The sequence below is a fragment of the Malurus melanocephalus genome, unplaced genomic scaffold (genome assembly GCF_030028575.1).
Source record: "Malurus melanocephalus ecotype Western Australia unplaced genomic scaffold, MMel_1.1 scaffold_407, whole genome shotgun sequence".
Classification (NCBI taxonomy): domain Eukaryota; kingdom Metazoa; phylum Chordata; class Aves; order Passeriformes; family Maluridae; genus Malurus; species Malurus melanocephalus.
Genome location: NW_026623639.1, coordinates 280,946 through 307,212, shown reverse-complemented (window position 1 = coordinate 307,212; position 26,267 = coordinate 280,946). Strand labels below are relative to the sequence as shown.

General features: G+C 49.1%; 1 protein-coding gene across 5 annotated transcripts in view; it reads right to left on the bottom strand.

Annotated features, from left to right (window-relative positions):
* Positions 1 to 26,267, bottom strand: part of NFATC2 (nuclear factor of activated T cells 2) — a 71,215-nt gene that overhangs the window by 19,736 nt on the left and 25,212 nt on the right. For all 5 annotated transcript variants that reach the window (XM_057379466.1, XM_057379467.1, XM_057379469.1 and 2 more), the window contains 6 exons: positions 25,085 to 25,287; positions 22,830 to 23,002; positions 13,843 to 13,983; positions 3,795 to 3,850; positions 2,804 to 2,930; positions 146 to 826 (listed from right to left, as the gene is read on the bottom strand). In XM_057379466.1, coding sequence (XP_057235449.1) covers positions 146 to 826; positions 2,804 to 2,930; positions 3,795 to 3,850; positions 13,843 to 13,983; positions 22,830 to 23,002; positions 25,085 to 25,287 — 1,381 coding nt within the window. The remainder of the gene's footprint in view (positions 1 to 145; positions 827 to 2,803; positions 2,931 to 3,794; positions 3,851 to 13,842; positions 13,984 to 22,829; positions 23,003 to 25,084; positions 25,288 to 26,267) is intronic.

Here is a 26,267-nt window from a genome sequence, read left to right as displayed (position 1 = left end):
AAACACAGCCTAAGAGATCCAAACACAGCCTGAGTGCCCAGCAAACATCCCCAATGAGGCCCAGGAGGAACAGGGGGTTGTTTTGTAACCCTGAACCTGCCCCCTCCCTCCACAAAACAGCCCAGGAGAGGAGCACAGCACTCACCATCATCCAGGTAYGCCTGGTCCAGGTTCTGCTCCTGCTTGATGGTCACTCCTGCTGGCAGCACGTCCTTCTGCTCAGTGCCTGGKGGCCCGTTCTTGGCTGCCCGCTGGCCCGGGGCCGCCTGCTGCTGGATGACCGTGGGGTAGGAGCCGGGGCTGAGCCTCTGTGCCTGGCCGGCCTGGGGCTGGCTGCCTCTGGCCACGCTGGCCGGGAAATTCTCACAGCACATGATGTGCTGGAACTCCTGGTGGCTGCCACACCTCAGCTGCTGGTTGGTTGGAGAATAGTGGATGACGGGGGATGGCTGCTGCTGGCCCGGAGAGTGGTGGAGCTGGCCCGGAGAGCCGGCGTGCACCAGCACCGACCTGTGCGCATCGGCCAYGGCCACCGGCGCGGCCAGCACGTTGGGCTGCTGGTAGCCCAGCTGGCTGGGGCTCAGGCTCTTGCTCCKTTGGTAAATCACAGCGGGGCTCTGCTGCTGGTAGCGCGAGTCRGGAGAGGCCAGGCCCGGGCGCAGCTGCTGGCACGGAGCCATGGTGGCCACCAGGCAGGAAGGAGCCTCGGTGGCCAGGGTGTGCTGTGGGTAGTAGGGCTGCGTTACAGTCCCCAGAGCACCGTGYACCGTGCTGCAGATTAGGGCTGGATCATAGTCATCAATGGGCTCTGTTTTGATGGATGGTACTAGAATAAAGCATGCAAAGCACATTATTCGTAACGAGCTGAGGAGAAACAGAGAGGTTTTCCTTGAAGCAACAAGAGAGTTAAGCCTTTTACAAGATTTGTCTGTGTAAATTCATGTCATAAGCACTGAGATTAACAAATCACCCAAATACAATCGTGGCAAAGATTCTCCAAAGCACTCGGTGCTAAGAGGYTCTTGAAAAATCTTTAAAGTACTAACAAACTACAAATTGCTGAAATTGAAAAATTAAACACTTCAGCTTGTATTTTGATTCATTCAAGGGCCATTCTGGAACAGACAAAATCAGAAGTCATAGACAGGTGTTTCATGCAGTACTTCCATCTCAAAGGAAGACTACATCAATAGAAATCCCAGGACATGAACATCATCTTTCTGTCAAACACTGAGTAGGGACCAAAGGCAGAGCTGAACTATTTCAGAGCTTTCATTTTTGATCCTCTGCTGCACAGTTTCCCCAGTGCTGAGCTGAAGACCTGTCTGACACCACCATTTAAAAGCCCATAATTAAGAACAGTAATGTGACTCTTGGTGGGGTAAAGGATGGTCCTCTACATTTCCAATGATTTATTTGTCAAACCTTCCCCAAAACTCACCACAGAAACAGYACACAATGGAAACCACAGAGTGGTCATGCAAAACTCCTTTTTGGAAGTACAGATTCCTTCTCCTAAGCGTTCTGTTTTAGGGATGGATTGAGATGGAGGTGTGCTTCTCAATATTACTCCAGAGCAGAACAATTCAACTACACAAAACCTTCACACTGTTGATACCCTACAGAGTTCATAAACTCAGGGAGAGAACCAGAGATTTTCAGGCTGGAGGAGACCAAAATAAGAGTCTCAACGAATTTTTGCCTGTCCTTAGAGACAAGWCAAATTAAGACATCATTTGAAGCTTGCACAAAATCTGGTGCTGTTATTTTATGCTTTCTGGTTTCCACAAACACAATACTCTGATTTTCTCACATATTTTTCTCTCAGCCAAAGCTGAGAAATTCTGGGAATCTCATTAATAATCCTGTTGCATTTATTGTGACATGGCTCACCAATCCCCAAGAGGGAGAACATCAGAAAAGCATTCATATTTTTCTCAACTAGCCTCATTTTGAAGAATATACATTGCTTGCCTTCCTCTGTCCCAAGCYCTTTCCCAGATCTGATGTTTTCTTACGGCTGGACAGGTCAGAGAAGGCAACACTCATGGCTTTGAGGGTCACATCATGTCCCAGACTGAGCCTGTTCCCACTGAGGCTCTTGGCAAACTTCCATCCAGGGAAGGGGCAGCATCAGCCCATTGCCAAGACAGCTGAGATCAGCATCACCTCAAACTTATGACTCCTGATCACAAACCACAGGCGTCCTTTGAACCACGCACTTGTTGAGTGGTTAAWTAAATTAAATCAGCAGCACTCAGACCCTCAAAGGCTGGGGTTGAGGAGAAACCCTACAGGATGAGCTCCTGTCAGATCCTGTTCACCCCTGTTCAATCTCATCGGGTGGGAAAGGGTTGAAGCTGCAGGTAACGTGACAATGTGACCATGTGACAGTGTGACAATGTCACAATGTGACCATGTGGCAAGGTGACAATGTGACAATGTGACAAAGTGACAATGTGACAAAGTGACAAGGTCCTGCCCCATGTGTTGAGCTGTGATTGGTCAAACAGAGCCCACAGACCCTGCCTACCCAGCAATGTGATTGGATAAGAATGTTCATGAGATGTGATTGGATAAGAAGGTTTGTGGGCTGTGACCCTGCAGAGCAAACAGCCAATGAATTGTAGTATTGAAAGTATAAAGAGGCGCAGCTTTGTGAGAATAAAGGATTTCTGTGAGCAGCTCCGAGGGCCCTGTGCTCTGTTCCCACACTGTTACACTCCAAGAACAGCAAGAAAACAACAGAGCAGAAAATCAAACCTTGCTCATGAAATAGGYAAGAAGTGGCTCTGAGGCGTACCTGGGTGATAGGTGAAATGCTGGGGTTGGCTTCTTTTTCTTTTGCCGTTGATGACGTAGAAGTTGACCTTGACGGCYGTGCGGATGTGCTTGTTGCGGTACTCAGGGATTTCCACAAACAGCATGCTCTGCAAGAACCCAGGCACAACAGGAGTCAGCAACCCAGGCTGGGCAGGGATTGCTGTGGCAGCTCCCCCTGCTACAGCTCTGGGTATAAAAAATCTCCCTAATCATCCCTACAAAGGGAATGAGAAGAAGAAAGGGAAAAGAGAAAGGGCAGATGCTGAAAGACCAGAAGGTTTTTGGCACTGGCAAACTGCTCTCTATGGACTGCATCCTTCCTGAACTTGGTGGTGTCCTGAACTTGGGGAGAGAAGTCTCAGCTACCAATAAAACACAAGAAATGAGTGATAAATGGTGAATCACTGTTAATCCCACAGTGCTGGATAACTGAGTGTGCATTGCAGAATTCCCTCTTTTTGCCAGAGTAACTCAATTATTCTATAGGATTGTTTCTCATACACAGGCAGCCCCCACTCCCACAGCACCCCCCAGTTCCCTTCCACCAGGACACGACCCATGGCAGTGTCACCACAGCTCCTGACAGCTCTGCCTGCCCCAGCAAAGACCAAGCAGCACAAGGAACAGCCTCGTTCCCTCCAAAGATCAGGGTTTGTTTGAAATCCTGCAGCACAAATCCTGTCCTGCGAAGGATGSAGCACCCAGGGCTGGCACAGGGACCAGGGAAGATGGGACAGTGCAGTGTCCTACAAGGACCAGGGAAGGTGGGACAGTGTCCTGCAGGGACAGGGCTGGCACAGGGGAGCCTGCAGAACACAGCAGAGCCCAGCAGTGACTCTGTTTGCAGGGGCCACCCCTCCGAGAATGGTTTTTTTCTGCTCTTTGTGCTCTCAAGATGCTCTTGAAAGCTCCCCTTGAACAGAACTTCCCCCACAGGAGCTGCAGAGGACATCCCGTGTTTGCATACTTACAGGCTGGCTCTTATCTTTGTCCACTGTKGCCTCCATTTCCCAGATCTGCTGCCCATCTACAAGAAAATCACAGCATTAACCTCACTGTGGGTTCTTTTCAATCGTAGAACTCGACTTAGAGAAAAATAAAAGAGGGACAAATCAGGAGCATCAAGTTTGCAAAGCTCTCCAAATGCACTTCCTTATTTTTGATAGATTTTAATCTTTACCTTTTGGATTTTTATATTCCATTGACTCTTTCAGCCAAGCAATTGCAGAAGAAAAACACTAATGGAGGGGAACAATTTCTCCATACCTTTCTGAAAGCTTGCTTTGAAACAGGCCAGGGGACACACAGCCCAAGAACTGATGGGACTGGGAATGCTGCAGGCATGAGGCAGCACTGGCTGCTTTGGGGGTTCCCCAGAYTGGGCAGCACAAGGGGGAAAATCTCCTCAAACCAATCTTTCTCACAAGACTTTTTATTTTTCCCAACTCTTGGAAGTTCTGCAAGAGCTGCTTTTGTCCTCGGTTATTTAAGCACTTCTGCTTCTGGCAAAAAGGGAAATGAAAGAGTATTTTTAAATGCATTTTGCATTTTTTTCTGTGGTTGCTCTCTTTGTTCTGTGCTGGGCCCAGACAATGAGCTGACAGATGTGCCGGGCTCTCCAGGCACCCCTTCCTAAGCTGGGTTTGATGGCCAGGACAGAGCCCTGGGGTCCCTGCCCGCCCCAGTTCATCCCCTTCCCAGCCAGAACCTGCCCAGCATCCCAACCAGCCCTGGGCACCTCTGCTGGCTCCTGCTCACACATCTGGGACAGCCAGGTGATCCTGGAGAGCACGGTCACATCCCTGCCAGCCTCCCTTGGGGGCTCCTGGGGCTGCTGCTGGGGCAGGAGGGGCACCAAGTTCTGCCCAATCCTTCAATGGGCAGGAGAGGCACCCAGTTCTGCTTGGGCACCCAGCCCTGCCCAATCCTTCACTGGGCACTGTACCCAGCCCTACCCAATCCTTCCCTGGGCAGGAGGGGCACCCAGCCCTGTCTGATCCATCCCTGGGCAGTGCCCCCAGCCCTGCCCAGGCACCCAGCCCTGCCCAATCCTCCAGAGGGGCACCCAGCCCTGTCTGATCCATCCCTGGGCAGTGGCCCCAGCCCTGCCCGATCCTCAGAAGGGGCACCCAGCCCTGCCCGGGCACCCAGCCCTGCCCCATCCTCCCCTGGCACTACACCCAGCCAAGGAACAGCTGCAAGTTTGGCTCCACCAGAAGCTCCCAGATTTGCAGCTGCTGCCCTGCCACACCTCCTGCTGCAAGGAGGGGGCTCTGAACAGATTTTTCTCTCTYTGTTTCAAGTGTCTGAGTTCCCCCCGTGAGTCTTTGCTGGGAYGGCCTCAGACAAGTGGTATTACTGGAACCAGCACATCCCAAGGGACCACCACAAAGGCACGGAAAAGATTCCATTATTTAATGCTATTTAACATAAGCATCCACTTTGGCCACTGCTCTGATCAGTCTCTACCCCTATTAATGCAGCCAACTCCTCACTGCTGTTCTGACAGCAAACAGGGAAGGGGGAACCCAAAATACTGAGGGGTTAATCCAGCAAATCCTGTCTGATGGCAAGGCAGCAAATGCTCAGTGGGGAGATTCCTCTTCTGGGTGACCTTGGARAAAAGAAACCATCAAGTGTGTGTTAAGKAACCTCCCCAYASTCCTGAAAAAACCCAAAGGATAAAYTTTTAGAGTTCTCTGAGGAAAGGAGGAGGGGAAAGGAAACAAGAAAATGTCCTAAAAGAAGAGCTCTGATAGAGCCACACACCAGAGCTGTCTGAGCAATGCAAGATGAAGATGTCCTGACAACAAGGACAGCCCAGCAGCAACGTCTGACACTGCTTTTGCTCCAGGCACAATGTTTTCATCTTTGTTTCTGTACTRCTAAATTCAAACAGGCTGTGCAGATACAACAGCACTAACTTCACAAAGAAGGTAAAAATCCAAAGGATTTGTTGGTCCAGAATGCATAARCTAAAGCAGAAATGGGCCTCCAAGAAGGAGAAGCCTGTGCAACACACGGAGCCTCAACCACAGGGATTGGATCTGGTGACTGAGCTCACTAAGAGCTAATGAAGCCARCCATAAAAACCAAATGATGTTCTGGCTGAGTCCAAAGTCTGTGCGGGTCAAGAGTGAGAATGAGACTGAGCAAACAAGAAATAAATGTATTTGGGGTTATCATTCCAACAATGATAGATGCTTCTGTTTGGATATATTTCTCATTTGTGGCAGCTCAACAAGTTTCTAACAGATCTGTCAGGAGCAGCAATCCCTGTTCTTTGAGCACTGAAGCCCTGTTCAATTTAACCACTCTGCAGTTCCCTTCCTGACCTTTATGCTTAAATATGATGATGTGGCTCCATCTGTCTCACTGCTTCACTTTAGCTCGAGACAATCAATATTTGCTTTTCCTTTAACTGCTCTGGATATGCACATTATGGGGAGCTTTTGGCAGAAGGATGAGGCAGGCTGTGAGGAAAATGAAAAATACTACTGCATTCAGAAGTCTCTCTCTAACCTATTCTTCTTCCTGGTAATGAAAAGAAAACTTTTGATTATGCACAYTTTGGGAGTTAATGGAGAGCAGAAGGAATGAACTGTAAAGTCTCAGGATTATTTCAGGAAATTCTGAATCGAGAAAACCTGCACCAAACTGTCAACACATTTATCATCTTTAGAATGTGCATAAATGCAAATGCTTTTTGAAGGAAATTAAAGTGGATGTTTGGAGAAAGTCTTCAGCAAAAATGGGATTCTTATTGCAAGGATGTGCTCAAAATCCTAATGCTGATGTGACAGTGGAGCACAGCCCCAGTACAAAACACAGCCTGGGAACACCAAACACTTTCCCTGGACCCAGGAGGGGCCTGAGCACCAGAGATGAGCTCAGCTTTGAGCAGGAGCTCGTGCTAAACCCTCCAGAGCTCCCTTCTGGCCTCAGTTTCCCCGAAATTCTGCCATGCCACAAACAGGACCAACAGCTCCTGCTTGGAAACCAACAAGACTCAACCCCAGCTTGATYAACAATTTAATCTAAATTCTAAATCTGCTTACTGCATACAATGAAACCTGCTTCAACAATGGACAGAGAAGGAAACGGCAGAAGATCACTCGAGAGCCCAGTGCCAGGTCCACGTGTGTGGTGCCTTTCAAACTGTGCCTCCACACAGGGAATTCAATCCCTGCCTCTGCAAAGGGCAGCAGTTGCACTCAGGATGATAAAATATTCTTGGATTTAGACCCTGAGCTCTTACCAGCCATAGCTGCCTCATGCAGTATTTTTACTGTTGTGGTTCCCTGCTCATTTAATGGTTTGTCTTAGTTGGCAAGTCTTTAACACCACAGGTCAGTGAAATGTTCAGGAAATAGAGATTTTTGTGCTGCTTCAGGGCTATGAGACTTWGCATTAAACCCCGATGAGAGATCTGATTGTGTCAGCACTCTTTGGAGGAATGAATGAGTTGTTRGAAGAAAGTAATTCTACCCTTTCTAACCCCAACTGCGACCATACCAAAAGTCTTGCTTCAAACTGGGGAAAATCAAAATGTCAGTCTGCATTAGGAGCATTGGGGGTGATTCTCTGCAGCCCCCCATAGGACTTTTTTTAATTAGCCAATTAAAGGGTTTCTGAACCGGTTACAGCCTTTACACATTATTCAGGATCCCTTACTCATGGCTTTGGGGTCAGTAACTAGCAGAGAAACAAACTCACTGCTTTATTTGAACAAGCATGACTGATGGACTGAGAGGCTCAGGAAATTCTCTTTGCAGCTGAAGTCTGAATATACTCATGTGCTGATTCTGTAGGATTCCATGCCTGCATTTTAGGCATTTTAGGCCTGCAAATGTACACTGCTTTTCAGTCAAGCATTGCACAAATTACTTCATGAACAACCTGTTACCTTCCTCCCAGGCAGCAAACGCTGCTGGCTCCCCAAAGAACCCCAGCACAGAAGGAAACCAGAGGGGCAGAGCTCTCACTGCACATTTGTGCACATTTCCCTCTGGATCTGCACTCAATTCACTCATTCACTGCATTTCGTGGAAGATCTTCCAAAAAAGCACAACTATTATCTCTGCCAGTTTTTCTCAGTAGGTGACAGACATCTTTGGAAAGCAAAGAAGGGTTTTTAGAGCCACCCAAAGAACAAAGGGAAGGGCAATGAATGGTTTCCAGTGGGACAAAACCATTCTGGGAGACAGAAACCTTACAGGGAATGTTCACTCCGAATTTCTGCTGCTCTGGACAAATTCCAGACACATTCAGGGACAATTTCTGATTTCAGCAGGAAAGTTACTCTGCTTCCAGTCAGCACACTGGTCCTAAGCAGTTGTCTCCTTCTAAGCTCTCACTTCAAAATAATTTTCAAACTTTACAGCAAACTCAGCATGAATGTATTTAAAACTCACAAAAAGTAGAACTATTGATTTTTCCCTGAGCTTCATTTTCATGGATTTCTTTTCCTTCTGAAGCAAGACTGCCCACTGCAGTTAATGAAGCTCTGTTCATTATGAGCAGGGGCCAGTGTCTTCATTTCACTGAGGACACAAGTTTGACTCACCAAGGCCAAAGATACAAGTCAAGGTCTGGGAGGTAAAAGGGCAATGGATTAGTCATCCACCAGCCAGCCCAGCCCCAAATTTGACATTTTGCACAGTGAGAACAAGTCTAGAGGAGATTTCTCCCCATCTATTGTTGAGRAATTCAACTCACATTAAAATAAAACACAAATACAGTAGTTGAACAGTGAAGCAGCAAGAACAGTATTTCATTCCAGAGCTTTTCCAATGATTCCTTATGGCAATTCATCAGAATAATTTGTTGTTTTTTTAAGATTATAAGTGTGCTTGTGTGTGTATGTGTGTGTCTGTGTATAAATTACTAAACAAAAGCTTCTCTCAAAATAAAACCACTGGGAACCTCCATGTAATAAAATGAGTCACACCAGGATGCGATGACTAAGTGGGAGAACAGGGAATTCCACTCCCCATGCCAGCTTTCTTCATGATCAATTTGCTGTCAACAGGTGATGGGAGCTTGTCTCTCTGCCTTTTGTTTATGCCAGGAATTATTATTATTTTTTAATATTCTCCCTAAACAATTAAGCTGAATAATCAGGCCCAGGCACCCTTCCAGCAGGCGCCCCCATACAAACAGTGAGCCAGGGAATCCAGGCCAGTAGTGGCTGCCTGTGTTAATAAGGATTTACCAGCTGTAAAATTCCAAAACCTTGTGTCATACGGGGAAACCTTCCAAAACACTGGATTCCACCCTGTCTCGCTGAGTCCTTAACAGCTATGGCAACTCCATTTCTGCAGCCACACTCTCCTGCAGTTTTCTCTGGGTGAGCCTTAGATTTTTTCCTGTTTTGCAGTGTTTTTCTGGGATCCCCAGTTGGATGATTGCCCCGTGGGATTACAAGAACACCTGGGGCAGGCAGCACATTCCAGCCAAGGGGAAACCTTTGGGTAGAAAGGTTTGCTGGCTTCCAGCAGCAAGGAAAAGCAGAAGGTGCCCCATCTACCCCGAAACTTTCTAACTGGCACAGCAGAACCAGGCAAACCAATCCTCCTGATCAATATTGTTATTCTTCAGGGCTCACACATGGTGGGATCAGCTGAGACACCTTCCTGTTGTGTGCAGAAAGAGCACACAAAACAGAAATTCAGAGGACAAAACCTCACTGATGACCCCCCTTGTGCTTTGGAGGGAGATGCCCCYGCAGCCCCTGAGCTGCTGCTGTGCCCTGGGGGAGGCAGGGAGGGGACATGGCCCTACAAAAGGAGACCTGCAGCTCCTGCACAGTCCAGATACACCCCCAGATACCCTGGGACTGATTCCTCAGCTCATCCAGCTGGTTCAGGGAGCTGCATGCAGCTTTAGTGCTGACCTCCAGCCACGTAACAGGGAGCATGCTGCTTCAAAACCAGCAGCAAACAGCAACAGAACCAAAGGGTTTCATGTGCTTTCTGTGCCCTTCAAAACCAGCAGCAAACAGTAAAATCACCAATGGGTTTCATGTGCTTTCTGGGCCCTTCAAAAGCAGCAGCAAACAGCCAGAGAACCAAAGGATTCCATGTGCTTTCTGTGCTACTTCAAAACCAGCAGCAAACAGCAAAATCACCAATGAAATTCATGTGCTTTCTGTGCCATTCAAAACCAGCACCAAGCAGCAAAATCACCAATGGGTTTCATGCGCTTTCTGTGCCCTCCAAAACCAGCAAGAGAACCAAAGGATTCCATGTGCTTTCTGTGCCCTTCAAAAGCAGCAGCAAACAGCAAAATCACCCATGGGTGTCCTGGCAGCTGCACAGCTCCAGGGGCACAGGCAGCACCTCCTGCCTCCCCCAGCCTGGCCCAGAGGGACACTCCAGGGATGGACACTGTGCTGGGGCTGTTCCTCCACCACCCACATTGTCCCAGCCGTGATTCATGATGTCCATGTGGCCACCAGAAGAGTTTGGCACGGGAAATCACAGTCCATTTGCACTTTTCTCCCAGAGAAATGTGAACCTYCTCTATCCCTGACAGCAGAGCAGCAGTAACCAGTACACAAATGGGAGTAAACACAATGCAACCAGCATCTGACTTGCAAATTATTACATGGCAATTAAAATAAATAAAAGGGGGAATTCCAAATCTTTTCTTTTTTTAACTGCACTGTAAGATCTGGGCCCTGACCAAACACTGACACCCTTGACCTTCACCGTTTTCCAAGTCCTTGATAGCTCCAAGACTGCTTCTCAAGCTCTCTCTTCCAGACCAAAATTAAAAGAATACAGTCCAATCCAGTCGCTTCCCCTGACCTACTTTAATTTAGTTGGGCTCAGCTACGTGTCTTCAAGTTCACATCTTCAAACTCCTTCAGCCAAACTCTGCTTTTGTGTGCTGGGCTTAGGGAATTTATGAGTTGYCCCTGGCTCACAGCAGCTACGTTTTATGATCGTGCATCAGGAAGAGATAACCTTTGAAAGAACTCAAAACTCTATGGCCTGCACGTTGATAAACTAGCATTAAGAAAATTATTGCTATTTATGCCTCAGCATTTCAAACACAAGTTCTTTATCCCCTCAGCAGCCCCTTCASTTGGTTTCCTGCTGCCATTTCCTGCCATGAGTGAAGCTGAGACTGTCACAGCCCTGTCCCCAAAAGCTCCCTGCCACTGCCTGTGGCTGGTGTGACACAGGACATTCACTTTCACAATGACATCCCCCCACAGTTCAGGGAATTGTCCTTCTTTTCCAGGTATTTCTATGGAATAATGCACATATCTGCAGTTCTGTGAAAAGAGAAATAAACCCTGTCCATTATTGCTCATGGAGTAATTGTATTTTGGTCACAAATGTGACCAGCTCCACGTTCCTCTGCRCTGCTGGTGGTGAGGGAAGAATTGTCTGCAAGACCCAGAGGAAGTGGAAACAGGTTCAGAGTGTTCCTCTGATGGATGAAACCTAATTTACAGCCATGATCCCAAACTGCAGCTTCCTCAGTTTTGTAAAGCACGTGCCTGGTGCCTTCCCAGCACTGCCTCACCCAGACAGGGGCACCAGTATGGCACAGTTAACACAGAATTAGCTCACTGCACAAAGGGGTTTGGGGAAAAGAGCCTTGCTGCTCTCCCTAAAGCACTGCACACACGAGGCAGAGRGCTCTGGAGCTGTGGATGGTCACCAAGTACTCTCACCTTGTTACCAGCACAGCCCAAACTGGTGGCACAGCAGCAAACCCAGCACCACTTGCTAGCACAGACGAGGCTTGTGAGCTGCTAAAATGAAACTCTGAGCAAAGCAAGGCTCCCCTGCGAGCTTGCAGCACCTTCCTGCCCTGGCCAAGGTGTGATTCCTGGGCAGGGCTGCTCTGGAGCAGACACTGCAGGCTCAGCAGGGCTGGGTGGGCAGCSCTGGATTCACCAGGATGGGCACTGTGCCCCTTCCTGCAGGGCTGTGCAGGGCACAGGAGCTGCTGCAGGCACCAGGCACGGCTGGAATGGGCCCTGAGCTCACACAGTGAGACATTCAGTGGCCACTGCAGAGATTTCAAAGGCTCTGCAGTGCACAGGGAGCTGACAGGCTCACACACAGAACATCCTGGGACTCTCCTTAGCCTCTGATAAACTGTCAGTGTGCTGCACTCAGCCTGTGTGTGATCTGTGTGTGCAGCTCAGCYTCCTCACCTTCACACACAGCCACGAAACAAAGCAACCTTCACTCACAAACACTCCAAGAGCTGCTGCTGCTGCATTTTGGACACACAGAGAGCCCCTCAGCACCGAGTCCCCCAGATAACCCACTGCAAACCACTCAGACTTCTGACTCAGCCCAAGGATTTGTCTCTGCACCTCCCATCCTCTAAATTSCCCTTCTGCCAATCATTTATTCCTGATCCAGCAGACTGAGCGTGCCCACAGAGGGCAGGCAGGATATGGAACACCAGCAAGCAAATCCCTGCTCCAGACTGGCCACTGCTGCTGGGATAAATCCTGTCTCTCCCCTACCAGGAGGTAAAAACAGAGGAAAAAAAAAAAACCTGCAGTTTCCCCAGCAGCAAAGAAAAGCTTTAGATTTACTGTGGAAAATGTTGTTGCTCTTTTTACTTTCTAACATCTCTTCCAGCCAGAGCCTTCCCCGCTCTCACATGGAAACAGGGGCAGGGCGTTTGGGATGTTTCCTCGAAATGGCATTAAGAGCAACCTCCTGTGAGTGCCTCCTCTGTGGAGTTACTGCARAACATTTTTGGGACAGGTGGCACTGCAGGCTGCCAGGGCGTTCCCAGGCACCTTCCTGAGTGCTGACATGGCCCACAGTGGGCAGGAATTCATACAGGGCTTGAAGGGAAATGGGGCATGCCAAAAGGATTCCTGTGAGTGCACGGGCAAATCCCAAAGCCCAGCTCTGCAGAGCCTTCCATCCCTGCTTTAAAACAGCCAAAAGGACTCCTGTGAGTGCACAGGCTCATCCCAAAGCACAGCCCAAAGCCCAGCTCTGCAGAGCCTTCTATGACTGCTTTAAAACAAGCAACCAAAAGGATTCCTGTGAGAGCATGGGCAAATCCCAAAGCCCAACTCTGCAGAGCCTTCCATCCCTGCTCTAAAATAGCCAAAAGGATTCCTGTGAGTGCACAGGCTCATCCCAAAGCACAGCTCTGCAAAGCCTTCCATCCCTGCTTTAAAACTGCCAAAAGGATTCCTGTGAGCTCTGCAGAATCTTCCATCCCTGCTTTAAAATAGCCAAAAGGATTTCTGTGAGCTCTGCAGAGCTTTCCATCCCTGCTGCAAACAGCCCAGCTCACTCTTGGGGGTGAAGGAACTGCCACCCCCAGCATGGTTCTCCCCCATCACCAGCTGATGCCCACACACATTTATAAATGCACATGCATTTCTGGCTCGATTCTCACTGGTTTCAATGGCATTACCCCACAGATCATGCACATGCTGCTCTCTTGGGCAATGAAATCTCTTAAACCCCTTGCAAGTCACTGATGYATCACTTAAAATACCTCTACCTCAGTTCACCGACAGAAAAGTTCCAAGCAGTGAGTTTTCTTAACAGCACAAAGGGAACACAAAGTTTACAATAAAAACTGTGGAGGAAGTGATGTATTTTTGTATCTCATTATGTGTATAAAAATARTTCGATATAAAAAGTTATGTATGGTTTTTTTCCCACAGATTTCTAAAGGGAAGAAAACACCMTCTCTGCCTGTAGTTCACATCAATAAAAAATGTTCATTTGGATGGTGATTTCCACAGTAGCATTCACTGAACATGGAAYTGAACAAGCACAGAGGAACATCTCATGTCTCTGATAACACACCCTGTCCCTGCTGATCCCCAGTGCCTGCACCTTGTGAACACCAACAGTKGCTCCCAAGCCTAATTGTGCTCACAAGGCTTCACTCACATGAACTTCAATGGGATTATTCCCTCGAGTAATCATCAGCACAAACCTTACWGTGAGATTTGGCACTACAGATTTGCCTTATCCACTAAGGAGAGTTAGGAAACACCTGCCTTACCTGATGTTTTTTCYGTGAACACCACTTTGGACTCTGCTGTGAAATTCTGTCCAGTCAGGATCATCTGCTGTCCTCCATAAACCAGGCAGCTGTCAATGTCTTGTCTTTCAACCATTGGAAGTTCATGAGCAGATCTTTGGGCTGTGGACAAATTGCAAACATGAATGAAACCAACTTTGTTTTACCAGGACTTTCCAAATCTTCCCAGAACTATCCACAGATCGATCTTGTCATCGTTACCATCCACTGACTGCCAAAGCAGCTTCTCCAGAGTGCTAAATTTAGGTCWGAGAGGGAAAAATAAACTTACTCAAGGCATTTTATTTGGAAACATTCAGGAGTTGGCTGCRGTGGCTCGGCTGTGCTGGCCCTGCTCCTTGTCCTTGAGAAAGGACAGCGTGGATGAATGAGCTGAAAGCTGCCCATGCCTGTTTCCAAGCAAATAGCCAGATTTTCAAGTGCAGGCAGGCATACTACAGTCCCAGAGCCCAAAAATTCCACCTGCATCGAGGATTCCATTGAATAACACTGAATTCCTTCAGAAGGGGAAAAAAAAAAAAAAATGAACCTCTTCTCCAAAATGGCACTGCCTCCCCCAGGACAGGGCCTGGCACAGAGGGGTGGCCAAAAACAGCTCCATGTCCATGAATGGGCACCGAGCCCTGGGCTCACAGGAGGGGTGGCCACAATGCCCCTGCTGTGACCAGGAGGGGTCACACAGGGATTCCTGCAGCCCTGGATTTTTCCAAGCGTGTTCTGCAGAATTCTGAACACATCTGAGGAGCAGGGCTCAGTGTCACAGACTGAGTTTGGTTATAAAGGCAAGGCAAGAGAAGGTAGGGTGGGATCCAGACAGACATGGACGTCATCAAGGCTTTCTAAGGTCTTTACTGTTCTTAGCCATGCATTTGGAGTGTGACTTYAGCAAGTTATTCTCCCCTTCTCCAGCCAGAAAACCAGGACAGCATAATCTCTCCACCTACTTTCCCCTCACCCCATTAAAACAGCCATTTGCACAGTCACAAAAGCTTTGCAGAACCCTGGCCACCATCCCTGCAGAGCCATCCCAACTGTTTGCTATCAGGCAGCAGGAGCTGAACAAAGTGAAGATGTGTGAACTGTTCCCTACAACACAGACAGCTGGAAAATATCAGGAGCTTCCCTGTGAGCAGAGCAGGTGGGCAGCAGTGAACTGTGAGTTCATGACCTGCACTCCAACTCCTCCAGATCCATCCAGCCCAACTGCAGAGGTCTCCAGAGGATTCTGCTCATCTCTTTCCCAGCTGCCTTGGCTGCCTTGGAGCTCTCCCTGACAAAGAGACCCCGAGTTTTTGTGTCTGCACTGAGCACCGTTGGCTGCTGAGCCAAACTGAGGAAATGTGATGCTGGATGTTGAGGGCTGGTCCTGCCCAAACTGAGGAAATGTGATGCTGGATGTYGAGGGCTGGTCCTGCCCAAACTGAGGAAATGTGATGCTGGATGYTGAGGGCTGGTCCTGCCCAAACTGAGGAAATGTGATGCTGGATGTYGAGGGCTGGTCCTGACTCAGGCAGGCCAGGCTGGGCTGTCTGTGACCTGACCTGGCACTGCCTCTCTGCTCTGCAGCCCTCGCAAAGCCGCAATTCTCGCGTCACCTGGAGAAAATGTTGGAATATTTGCTGAGAAAACTCAAGCATTAAACCTTTCATAGCGGCTTTTCTTGCTCTGCTGAACCCTCCAGTCATGAGACAGAGATTTTGCTCTTCCTAAAGAACAGAGGTAATTTAACAGTTGTAACTTTCTGGTACCATTTGAGAGGCATTTTTGAAATCTRTTTAAAACTACCTTAGGACTCACTGTTCCTTTCAAATACATAACAACATCTTGGCTAAGATACTGCCAGTTAAGAATATATATTCAGATTATTTTCAAAGAAGCTGATGATGTCTTTCACATGGCTGTAGGATTAATTTTTTCCCAAAATACTAAAAATTCTGATGATTTCATAATGGGATTTATCACAAAGACAGATCTGTAACCTCAAAGGCTTAAGACTAAGTAGCAATCATCAAAAAGCAAATCTACAATAGTCAAAGCATACACTGACGTATTTAAGCGTGACTTAATTGCCCTGGACACTGTTAATTCCTATTCAATCACCAAATTCCACTTCCAAAGCATCCTAAATCATAACAATTCCAGATTAACCTACATCTCTTTCCACCTTCATTGTGTTAATATGGTACCTGACATCCCACAAAGCAGTGGTTCCCAAGGCTTTTTCGGGATGAGAAGGACAAATTTTAGCCTGGAATTGGCTCTGACTCATCTCAATGACATTTGGAGCTGCAGAACCTGGTGTGACTTTGGGCATCCCCAAAATCCTGCTTTACCAGGGCCAAGTGGAGATGAGCAGATCTGCTGTGCTTTAGGGGTGCTGCACAGTAATCCCATGTGGAACAGCTCCAGCTGAGCTCCTCCACAGATATCACACACAAAGGCTTTCCCCTGCCCCATTTTTCCTGCACTCTTCTCCTCCTTTTGGGTGATTTGAAATCCTTTTATAATAATTTTTAAAACCCAGCCACTTTTCATTTTCCAAGGTCTCTTTTTTTCACCCAAGCCTGTAAGAAGGTTCCACCCCATTCCCCATTTCCACCAGCACAGAGGTTCAAGGTTCAGTGTGGAGCTGCTTCTATAGGATTTTTTCTTCTCTGCAAGAAATATTAATTGCTAATAAATCCCCTTCCTCTAAGGCYCATGATGGGTGGACTGCATGCAATAATTTCACACTATTCCTTCTCTTCCCCCAGGGGTTGGCACTTCATAAAGTGACCTACAGCTACTGGAGTTTATGAGCTTTGAATAAACAAAACACTGTTGATTTAACCAGTTGGGGTGTTTACTTTCAATAGCAACAGTTACTGACATAAGGCAGCAAAGCAAATGCTATAGAAATACTCACACTTGGCCTRAAGCAGTGTGTCAACCTATTAACAGGGGACATTATTTTTCTATTTTATTTGACTGTTTGCAAATCAAGATGTCATGGGTTGGTGGTGCCAAGAAACACAAGGCACACAGTGACAGGGGACAGAAAGGGAGCCACTGTCTGGGGCCCTGCAGCACCTCCAGTGATCTCAGCCTGCAAGGAGCAGCCCCCACTGCCCACCCAGCCTYCCCTGCACCCCAAACTCCAGCCCTGATCCCCATCCCTGGGCCAGCAGCTGCAGAAAAGGTGGGGATGGCCAAAATCWCTCCCCACGGGATGCACAAGGACCTGTGCCAAGGCAGGCCAAGGCGGGTCGTGCTTCCCCACCTGCCCACAGCATCCAGAACTTTCCAGAGAGAGGAGATTTGGCTTTTAGGGGGGAAAAAAGGGGTATTTTCAGAAAACTGTTACCTGAAGAAGCCTCTAGCAGCTCCAAATCTCCCCCACAAGAGTGYCACCCATTRCTGCTGGGAGGTGACAAGGGACAAYCTCAGCTGGAGCCACCTTGTCCATGGAAGGTGTCACTGGATGAGTTTGAAGGTCCCTTCCAAAGCAGACATTGTGTAACTTGTGATGAACTCCTGCTGGTGAAGCCTCTCCACAGTGCCCAGCACCTGCAGCACTAACCCTTGGGTCACCTGCTGTCCCCACTGGTGACAATGACAGGCCAGAGGGACCTTATTATCCTTGTGACACCTGCTCAGGAGGAGCAGACTGAGGCTCAGGGGCAGCTCAGCAAGGACAAAACCACGGCAACCTCTGATCAAGTCACAAGCCAAGGAAAACAGAAGAGTTCTGAGAGAGGGGGGTCACAGCCTGCACCCTGCACTGCAGTGGCCTCACCAGGACAAATGTCCAGGTCCCTCTTTGGACCTGCCCAGCTCACCCCAACTGCAGGAACTCACTCCTGACATGTCTTTCACTGATTTCTGTAGGATTTGAGGAGAGCAGACAGAACTGGATGTCTGCTGCTMACAAACCCCTGACCCCTGGAAGCAATGGCAGAGGTGTAATTTGTTATGGGATTAATTCTTCCACCTCAGTGCAAACCTCAATGAGCCAAAGCAAATATTTCATTGCTGCTGTCACGCCGTGTTTATTTACCACGAGCTGCCTGTGGTAGGATTGATAGGAGTGGAGCTGCTCAACACTGATCCAGCTCATTCATGTTTGAATGAATGAGGACTTTGATCCCCTCCATCACTCCCTGAGCTCTCCAGGGGGAGAAAAAGRGGGCAAAGCCATGGGAGCACCAAGAGCAGGAGAGTTCTCCTGCAGGCAGGGAGACATCAGCATGACACCCAGAGAAAAGCAACCTTCTAATCAGAGGGATGGGATAATTCACCTCCTGGTAGGAGTATGGAGCAGTGGAAGACTTAAGAATCAAGTAAATAAAGCAAATTTCCAGCCCTCATGGGGAAACCTTAAAAATGTGGTTAAACACTCTGAAAAGAAGAACCCAGTATGACTGACAGCAGTTTCTAATTTGCTGCCAGCAAGACTTAATCAGCACTTTGTGCAGAGCCATCCAAGCAAAAAGCACCAGAAATARAGAGCTTTTCTGCACCTCCTCCTCTGCAGATAATTTATGATGTCCTCGCARAGGAGGAGTGACAAGCACCGATGGCAGCAGTGTCAGATAAGTGTGACACTTTCTATGAAGTGCAGCCAGCTCACCAAGCCTGTGTGTGATTAATGACAGGAAAAGCATGGCCTCGGCTCACTCCTCTGTCAATCAGCTCTGCACAGCATTTTCCTGCAATCCCTTGTGGAGGGGACCTGCTCAGTGAAATCCAGGCTCTGGAGCTTTTGATTTTAGCACCAGCAGCTCTGCAAAGACAAAAAATGCCCAGGAGTTTATCCTTGGAGCAAAGCTGGCAGCCTGCATGAGGGACAGGCATTTCCCTTCCCTCTGACTCACACTTTAAAGACTGAAATATTTTGGTTGCATGTTCAAAGTGGCGAATCTTGACAGAATTAGCTTTTAACAGTCTGTGCTTCAAGAGAGAGAAAATGCTCTCTTTAGAGAAAGCAGCAGTTTTCCYGTCAGCTTTACTCACAGCCAACTGCGTGACTGCCTTGAAGCTGAAATAAAAGGGGRAAAAAAATTCATTTAATTCAACTGGAAACCATGAAACTCCCACAATAATCATGGTTATGGTTAGACTTGCAAATAGGTATCTCCCAAATGCAAAGAAACCATTTGTTTCTGCTTTTYCCTCTGAATAAAGCAGGGCTCCTTCTTGCCCGTTGCTGTATTCCAAGCAGCACAACTCCCAGCTGAGGAAAAGCACTCACTGCCTTGCCAAGACAACATTCTTTTACATGACTAGCTCTTTCCTCTGTAGTTATTAATGTGTCACAAATCATAGGCTCAGATTGTCTAATATTATGGGAAAATCTACTAGAAGGAGAGAAAAATAAAGGAAACTTCCAGGGAAATTGATTAAAGGGAAACAAGAAATTTGACCCAATTTAATGGAACAAAATACGGTCAATAATAGAAACTACTTAAATTCCTSTAGATGGACACACGGTTCTTTAGCAATAAGTTGTGTTTGTTTTGTTTTTTTACCACCTCGGAACATCTATTCTAAGAACAAGGTTTTAGTCTCCTTCTCTGGTGCCAAGTGCAATTTAAGTTTGCATTTTAAGGGATTCATGAGCACAGCTCAGGATCAGCAAACACGGATTCTACAAAGCAAGAATTGTGACAGATTTTGGGAAGGTTTAACCAGGATCCATTGGAATAAAAGCTGGGGCACAGTGGACATGAGACAGACACTTGCATGAGGCAGTTTTTGGTTACTGACCCCCTGAGCAAACACRCTGTGCTGCTACTCTGAACTCCCACCCTGCTCCTTCTCTGCTCCAGGACGCTTCAGCTGAGGAGCAGAAACATCTCCAGGTGTTGGGACAGCAGCCTGAGCCCCCAGAGATGATGATAACCCCATTTCTTGGAAAGGCAGCCCAGTGCCAACCATTTCTGCACCACCACAGACCATACACCCACCAAGAGACGAGCTCAGCTCTTGGTGAAAGGCAAAGGAACAGAATGAATGTTACAGAAATTGTCCTCATGGCTTAAATATATAATAACTGTGGTGTGAGTGTGCAGCCTCTCCAGGGTAATTTCCAAGGTGGCTGAGTCTGAAGGGACAGTGAAGGCAGTGCCCTGTCACCTGCCATGTGACACCTGTGACACCACAGGAGCTGCTCCTGCCCAAAGCAGGGATGGACCCTGGGACACACCAGGGACAGAGGGAGGGTGGCAGGAGCCAGGGATGGACATTGGGACACATCAGGGACAGAGGGAGGGTGGCAGGAGCCAGGGATGGACATTGGGACACATCAGGGACAGAGGGAGGGTGGCAGGAGCCAGGGATGGACCCTGGGACACACCAGGGACAGAGGGAGGGTGGCAGGAGCCAGGGATGGACCCTGGGACACACCAAGGGACAGAGGGAGGGTGGCAGGGTGCCAGACCAGCAGGATATTGGGTTCTGGCTCCTGTGGGGCTCACTGCCATGTCACTGCCTCACTGGGGACCAGGAGCAGGGATTTGTGTCACCTTCCAGCACCACACCTGCCATTTCTGACACTTGCCTGAGCCATGGCCTGCTGCTGCAATTATCAAGAGGGATTTCAAATAAATGCCTTCACCTCCTCAGTGGCTTCAGGATGAATCAACAGGCAGCAGGAGGAGAAAGCTGCTGAATGTGCAGGCTTGTCCAGATCTCAGGTCCGTTTTAAGGCAAAAATKATCATTTAACAACACATCACCTCCTCGGTCCTCCCACACAGCTCTGGGGAGGAACCMGCTCCGGATGGGGCTTTGAACCTGTGAAATCCCCTCCGAAAATCTGTCAAGTGCTGAATGTGACACAAACGAGGTGTAAGCAGCTCTCACAGCCCCTGCTTTGATCTGCTGGCACCAGGGGGACTCTGAGCAGTTCCTGGGGACCAGAGCCCTCAACACGAAAAATGTAAAAAAAGAGCAAACAAAGGGGGGAAAAAAGAATCCCAAAAGAGCAAACAAAGGGGGAAAAAAGAAGCACAAAAGGTGGGACAAGGAGAAAACATGGCACAGCTCCAGTGCCCCTTCTTGGCAGGGCACCTGAGCTTCCCTGGGACTGTTTTTTTCTTGCAGGAGCTTTGCTGTCTTCTATGCAGTCAGCATTTTAATATTTTAATTATAAAAACCCACTAACAATAAGCCATTCATACTGGTATCTCCACTGCTGGCTTTTTTTATGCCCCTAAGACTCATCAGTGCAAAGACATCTCAGAATAAATGCTTCAACATCTCAACCAAGGCACYGCCCCAGCAGTCACTGCACAGGCAAATTAGGTGTGTGCACGCAATTCAGGAAAATGGGATTTATTCTGCAAACCATGCCTGGATTTGTGCTCGAACTCTGCGTGGTGATGGGCACAAAGACAAGGTGCCATTGTGGAAGGGCCCTAGAAATGCCTGGCTAACTCATTTGTTTTTCCTGAGGAGAATTGGAGTGAGTGGGGGGTGATCTTTGGGGCTCCCTGTGGCCCCAGGGACCAGCTCCCCCTCCTGCCCTGGCTGCTGCTGTTTTCCTGCCCAGAGGGTGTAGGAGTTACACCTGGAGCTTCCCCACCCAAGGAGCTCCTCGTTGAGCGCTTCCTTTAGCAAATGGAYCTTTGTTTCTGCAGGGACACGTTTGGGGTGGAGGCCACTATTGTTTCAGCCATCTGCTCCCACAAAGGAACAGGACAGTTTCCTACAGACAAAGGTGGTGGCGACTCCCACTGCTGTCCCTTCCCCATCCCAGTGCCCACACATTTCCCTCRGCTGCAGAAATGCTCTGACAGTTGGTACCTTCTCACAAACATTGTCCTCTCCCAGCCTTGCCCTGGTTATTCATTTGCAGTGCTTTTTAAAAAGCTGCCGTCAATAATTCACTAGCCAGTCCGATTTCCCACCCCAAACTGGATCCTCTCATTCTAAGCAGCAGTATAGAAGTGAAGTCTGCATCTCAAKAAATAAAACTCACAAAGAGAAACTCAATGGCTTTCTTCACATGACTTATGGCAAGATTGTGAGGCCTATAGATWTAGATTCTGCTAAAGGAGTGAGTCATTCAGCAAAGGGAGAGGAAAACTGCTCATTATATATTTGTGAAATCCCCAAACCACCAAAAAGGCACCATTTACCAACAAAAAGCATCACAGGATGCACAGGAACCAGCAAAGTGGGAGGAGCCCTTCCAGAAATGACTGTGACACGGGGGCACCTCATCAGAGCCTCTSTTTCTCAGGATCCAGTCCGTTACCACGAGTGGGAGGTGCAGGTTTCTGAGTTCACACACTTATGGGATTCGCACCTCACAAATCAAAACTGCCAGTTTTCTTCTRTCCCCCAGGGGAAAAACCAGAACAACCTGTGCTTTCCCTGCTTCAGCCTCCYGAGCTGTGCACCCCTCAGCACTGACAGCGAGAGAAACAATAACCAGAATGCACCCGACCATCAGCACCAAACGTGTTCCTGCAGTGCTGCTGTGCTCCTGTCACAGCTCTGATCACGGGGCTCTGGCCACTCCTTGGGCAGCAGSACTGGCCACAGTGGAGCTAACCCACTCTGAGTTCAGACCTCCAGCCACGTGCCACTTTGTGGGTAACGAGTTCTGATTGTGCTTCCCCTCCAAACAAAGCCACTGCCAGGAATGCAGGCAGCCTGCACCCTCGTGCACCAAGGGGACAATGCACACGTGTCCCTGCACAGCCCCATGGTGCTCCTGCTCCCRGGAACACCCAGCAGCAACACAGCAATGCAAAAACCCTGCAGGAGGCTCTCGCTGTCCTCACAAGCTCCAGGCACCCCAAAGAGCTGCCAGCCCCCCAAGCTCCTTTCCAGACAGGGAGTGGCCACAGGGAAGAGCCGCGGTCACTCCGGYGCTGGCACCGGCCCAGCCGAGCATGGCAGAGCTCACCCTCGGTGCCAGCCTGGAGCTGTGGCACACAGAAGCAGCCCAGGGATACTCACAGCACTCGATGGGGTTGGAGGCCGCCTGCAGGGACACCACCCTGCCGCTGGGCTCGGGGATGTGCACGCGGAACACGAGGCGCACGCGGGTGTTCTTGCGGCCGATGTCGGTCTCGCCCTTGCGCAGTTCGATGTCGGCGTTGCGCAGCTTCAGGATCCCCGCGCAGTCAATGCTGCAAACACAAAACTGAGCTCAGTGCCTGCTCCCAGTGCCCTGGGATGGGCACACTCAGGGCACAAAGCTGTTCTGAACTGCCCTGACTCAGGATCCAGATAATCCCATTTCAGCAGCTACCAGGAACAAATCCCAGACACGCAGCACGTCGGGGATGCTGCAGGAGCTGTCCCCACTCTGGCACCAGCAGAAGCTGCTCTCCAAGGATTACAGCCCCAAGCCCCATTTCCCCAGTTCTGAGCCCAGGAGGGCAGGAGGCAGGGCCCAGCCTGGGCAGGAGCTCCCAACCCCAGCTCTCCCCCAGCTCAGCTCCAGGGATGGCACAGCCATTCTCTCCCCCAGCCCAGCTCCAGGGATGGCACAGCCACTGTCCCCAGCCCAGCTCCAGGGATGGCACAGCCACTGTCCCCAGCCCAGCTCCAGGGATGGCACAGCCACTGTCCCCAGCCCAGCTCCAGGGATGGCACAGCCACTGTCCCCAGCCCAGCTCCAGGGATGGCACAGCCACTGTCCCCAGCCCAGCTCCAGGGATGGCACAGCCACTGTCCCCAGCCCAGCTCCAGGGATGGCACAGCCACTGTCCCCAGCCCAGCTCCAGGGATGCCACAGCAGCTGTGGCAGCTCATCACAGAGCCCCCACTGCATGCACCCCCCAGTTTGTACTGGGAATCCAGCTCCAAAGCAGGAACCCAGCTGCCCTCTCCTCCTTTGGCACGGGCTGGGTGCTACAGCTAAGCTGGGCTCTGCAGCCTGGCCCAGGTCACTGTCATCCTCCAGAACTCTGGGATGGTGTCCCAGGCAAGGCAGGAGCCTGGCAGAGCACAGAATGGTCCCTGCTCCCTGTGACCATAGCCCTGGATGGGGCTGGGCAGCAATGAAAGGATTAGGCTGGCTTAAATCAGTGCTGAAACTTAATTTTGGTGTAAGTGCAGGTTGGCTTTTCAAGGGTCCAGYGTAACCTTGCAAACATGCCTGTGCTAGGAAAATGTGACAGTTCTTTGTCAAGCTCAGCAATTGCTCTCAGAGGGGGCAGTGAGCAATGCTATTAAACAGGCGCTGCCAGCCCATTTTGATATCAGTTCTAAAAACACATCATTTATCTTCTTTTCATATGAATTAAAATCCCATTTGGGGAGGTATAAGCCCCAAGCTGTTTCCTACACCCACACTGTTCCTTGCCCTTGCATATGTGCAGGGGTTTATTACTCCAGGCTTCCTCGTTAGGAATGAGGTATATTTTCTAAAAAAATACGAAGAATGTGGATTTTGCGATRAAATAGGGGGGCTTAAAAATATAACTGCTCTGCCAATTTTGTCAGAATCCTCTGAAGGATGGAGATACAGCTCTTCCCTCTGCAGAGCAATCACTCATGCTGCCTGGCACACATTCAAGCCTGAACTTTTCAGACTGGTGCCCACTTCATCCCCCTGCCTCCATAAAACTGGAAGGAGTAATACAGACAAGATGTGCCTGTAGTTKTTAACCTGTTACAAGAGGAGATTTCAYGRCCAGAGCACTTGGCTGAGYTCAGGAGAGGTGTTTTCTATTCCAYTSAATGTTGTAATGTGAATTTCACACCTCTCCTGTGTCTGCTGCCCCTGTTCCTCACTGGGCCCTGCAGCACTTGAGACTCAAGGCTTCCCTCCTTAGTGCCCTACAAACCTATTCTGACTCTGAAGATAGTGGGTTATTATAGAGTGGTGAGACACTGGATGCCTCAACTTTGAAAGTGCCCAAGGCCAGAGGTTGGACAGGGCTTGGAGCACCCYRGRMMRGKGRARRTGTCCCTRCCCATGRCAGGGGTGGCACTRGATGGGCTTTAAGGTCYCTCCAACCCAAAYCAKCCYRTGATTACAGTCACTGCAGCAAYTGGAACACAGAGCAGAAGGGCCTGCGTGCACACCTGRTGAATGGTAACTCTTCCAGCAGCTTTAACCCAGGTGCTTTTGTAAATAGGGCCTTACACTCATCAATCATCCCAATGTGCTGACAGYCCCTCCAGAGCACCRTTATTCYTCTAAGTGACCCYTTTCCAGCTGAATCCACCYCAGCTTTGCTAACWAAAAGAGATCTACTTACGTTGCTTTCATGTTGTTTTTGGGTTCCAGGGGGATCTCCAGCACTTTGGTGTTGCCAATGATCTTCTCGTAGCTGGTGGTGGTGACRGTTTTGCCCGTGATGCGATGGACCTGGTAGAAGGCGTGGGGCTTCAGGATGCGCTCGTCTGCTGTGCCAATGAAGATCTGCAGCCCCAGGGGTTTGTTCTCCATGTACCCGTGCAGCTGGCAAGACATTAAAAAACATGGCATCACACACAGGGCCTGCAGTGCCTTCAGCAAACCAGAGATTTGCAGATAAATGGAGATGTGTGACAYTGATTCGCTGCTCTCTGAAACTCATCCTTCCCTCATTCCTCTTGCACTGCCTTACAATACCACCTGTCCCAGCAGAGATGGGATTTTTGCACAAGGATGCCTCAGTCAGCTTTAGACCGTGGGGTTTGTAGGCCTCAAGGACACAAACAGACTCTTTTGTACTAAATAGCATTTTTATAAACAGCATTTCCYGCAAGAAAGCAGAATGCCCCCATAGGCCCGGAGACAAGGAAATTTCTCCGTCTTTATTAACGTTCAAAATTACAAATCAAACCATTCTAAATTTCTCACATAACCAAAAATGAGAACCAGACATTTATCTACCGCATAGCCAGGACTCTAGCTGAAAGGGAACTTTATGGTCTGAGACATGCTAAATTTGTTTTCAATTACTCTGTCCACATACAAAACCTTGATGAAGCCATACAAAGCAAATAGTACTGGAAGATCAGAGAAAAGAAAGATTAAGCTAATGATATTCATGGCCAAACCAGGGCTTTTTTTCCTTTTTTTTTTCTTTTCACCAGTCAGCAGGAGGTATCTCTGCATAGAAGGATTAATTCCCCCCCTGGAAGGGGACCACATGCAGCATCAGTGGTGTGCTGGCAGCTTTCCTCCAGCATGGCAAATGTAAGGCGACACTCACTGTGCACAGATATCATTCCTCACCCAGCACATACTTTGGAGGAACACAAAGGCAGGGGCTGTGCCCCAGAGACCCCTCAAGCCCAGGGCTGAGCAGGCTGCATGAGCAGCTCCATGAATGGATCTATTGAAGGATCAACCCCTAAGCAGGGCTTGGGCAGGACTGAACTGCAGAGCCCAGCCCAGGCACGGCTCACTCTGCTCCCAACAGCACTTGGAGAGATGCTGAGAAGGAAAAGGGG